This window comes from Etheostoma spectabile, chromosome 16, assembly GCF_008692095.1.
Source record: "Etheostoma spectabile isolate EspeVRDwgs_2016 chromosome 16, UIUC_Espe_1.0, whole genome shotgun sequence".
Taxonomy (NCBI): Eukaryota; Metazoa; Chordata; class Actinopteri; order Perciformes; family Percidae; genus Etheostoma; species Etheostoma spectabile.
Window position 1 is genome coordinate 21,487,949 of NC_045748.1, and position 2,853 is coordinate 21,490,801.

At 37.4% G+C, this 2,853-nt stretch overlaps 1 protein-coding gene across 1 annotated transcript in view; it reads left to right on the forward strand.

Annotated features, from left to right (window-relative positions):
• Positions 1-2,853, forward strand: part of LOC116704735 (myosin-16) — a 127,227-nt gene that overhangs the window by 67,923 nt on the left and 56,451 nt on the right. Inside the window, exon 10 of the mRNA XM_032540343.1 lies at positions 701-831. Within this exon, the coding sequence (XP_032396234.1) occupies positions 701-831 (131 nt within the window). The remainder of the gene's footprint in view (positions 1-700; positions 832-2,853) is intronic.

Consider the following 2,853-nt stretch of genomic DNA (forward strand, 5'->3'; position numbering starts at 1 on the left):
AACAGATACAGATAATGCTGTACTCGCTCATCCCTAGTATTAACTATGACTATTACATATAAACATGATAACCCATAAACTGACTGATTGAATAAGAATAATGCACAATGACATAATGCATTCCCTAGCCCTTTACCCTAACCTTAACCATCAGAACTAAATGCCTAACCTTAACCCTTTCCCTCACTCTAACCATAACCTAATTCTAACCATAATCCTAAAACCAAGTCATCACACCCACCCCTCCTCCACACAGTTACTAGTAGCCAAGGAGGACACGGAGGATTAAAAAAAACATGGAAAAGTAGTTCTCTTGAATTTCACCAAAGATTCTTTTGTATCTTAAAATAATATTTCCAAAATCGTTTTAGTGGTTCATCAACTCATAACAGGGTGAACGGCACTTCTGAGTTTGCTCTGCGGCTCTCTACCGCCTATAACCGCACTATGCAAGTTTTCCAGATCAGATAGCGGATCTGTAGTTCCAATGAGACAATTCCGCTTCCAACCTGTAGGGGAACCGAAGAGGAAAAGTGCTTTGGTGTTGCTTTATCAGACTGACAGCATGTAAACCTGCAATCATGGATCAGTGATGAAATATTTGCTTTCCAGTTAGCCATTGCTTTGTGGACCTCCAATATGGCTGCCAGAAGATGTGTTACAAAGCTTCTATAAGTGTTCTGTCTTGTCTTGTGATCAGGGTTTGGTGTGTGAGGAGAACCCAGGGAGACGAGGACTGAGGAGGTTTACCGTTTTGAGTAAGAAGCTGACCTTTCACCTCCAGCAGCTGCAGAGAAAGACAGAGCAGGAGCTCAGCAACATACACACACAGTGAGTCAATGGCATGCTACGCAGTGTTGGGCAAGTTACTTCCAAAATGTGCTAGTTACTGTTATTTAAAGGTGCCCTGCCACACATATTTCATTACTTTGTGGTAATGTCTGATGTTCCACCATGGACTCTGTAACTTGGTTACCTTGGTTACCCTTGTTTCAAGACATTCTAGCGTGGTATAGAAAGCCTGCAGGAAGACTCCATTTGTACCAGTTCTCATTCATATTCAACCAGCTAAGCTGCTTGACTGTGATTGACTATCAGCATCCATTACCCAGCTCATGAATAGTTATGAGCTTAGGCGAGATGACATCAGACTGACAACAGCTGTTGTGATTGGTCAGATTTCTTCTCTTATTTCTTTTAAGTGGCTAGAGCTGACAGAAGGTAGCAGTTTATTTTCACATTCACCACATAACACACACACATATGGACCTAACATATTTCAAAAAATGCACGTGAAAACGGTTTTGTGTGGCAGGGCACCTTTGAGAATAATTAGTTACAATAAAATATTACATTCTCTGAAATGTAATGCTTTACACTACTTTTGTGTGACTTTCACCAAAATAACGGTGGAGGTATGAGTTGGCAGGTAGCTTGTGAATTTCACCAAAGTCTCATCTTTTCCACTTTAATCATAGTTCATTCATTATATTTTGTATTATTAATCTGAATCCGCAGCTAAATCTTTAAGATGAAGAGCGAAGTAACACGTACACTAGCCTATGTAACTCTGAGTTGTGGTGGATTACAGGTATAAAGTAGGAGAAAATGAAAATACTCAATTAATACCTCACAATTGTACTGAAGTTGCCTATGGTGTTTCCACTGCTGATAAAACGTAGGCCTAATGCTAATATTTATATATAGCAAGCCTAAACATTATTAATTACGAATTCCCGACGTGTGACACAGATATTGTCCATAGCCTAATCCTTGCAGTGTTTTTTTGTTTTTTTTTTAAATATTATTTATTCATCCCCCTTCAGACCAAGCTAGAAGGACACAGTTGGTATCAATGGATTCCTTAGGCCTTATAATTTCATATGACACAGACAGAGATCAATTCTGGATTTTATGAATCAGTATTGGGCTCTAACAGAGTGTCTTTGCATAAGTGGTCTCTACACAGAGGATATTTTCAGTGTCCTGGGAGGTTTGCTGAGGGTTGAGCCTAAGTTGTATTGGAAAAGCAGTTTTCTTCCTGTATTCCTCAACCCTTGGACTCATTAGAACGCAAATGTGCGGCGGCTCTTCACTTGTTAGCACTGCTGCCTTACACAGCCAGTCTTGTATAAAGTACTTAAGCAATACTTGAGTAAAATGCAAGTATCTTATCAGAAAATGGTAACTCTAATAGAAGTTAAAGTCACCCTAGAATACGACTTTAGTAAAAGTCTTAAGGTATCTGCTATCCACTATACTTTCTTCTCAAAAGTAATATTCTGTTAATAAATGTACTTCCTTATTAGAAGTAACAGTTTAAAGAAAACTTCATGAACTTTATTGTGGCTTCCTTAACCCTCGTGTTGTCTTCCTGTCAACAATGAAAATAAACCCTTTTTACTAAGGTTTTTAACTTTTTCTTAAGTTTTTTGCCCATTTTTTCAACACTCTTGATGTCTTTTTTCAATGTGTGTCACTTTGTTTTGACGTTTTCAACACTACGTCACACTAACTTATTAGTAGTAGTCAATAAACAGGGGGGTAGTAGTCAATAAACCTCATTTATAGGAAATGATACCTAATGTTTGAGTTAGGAAAAGCAGAAATTTGGAATTATTTAGACTTAAATTAAAGGAATGGATGTTGATGGAATATCACAGACTGGAATATGTCAACTTTTACTCAATACTATTTCAAAACCACTTTATTTCCATAATTCCATAATTTTTTTTTCAAATGCTATAAAATTAATTAAGGCGCCCCAAAATTAATGGAAGTAGAGATTTGTACTTGCCAAAGAGTGTTGTGTGGAATCAATAATTTTATTTTGGGGAATTAAAAAGAACATTG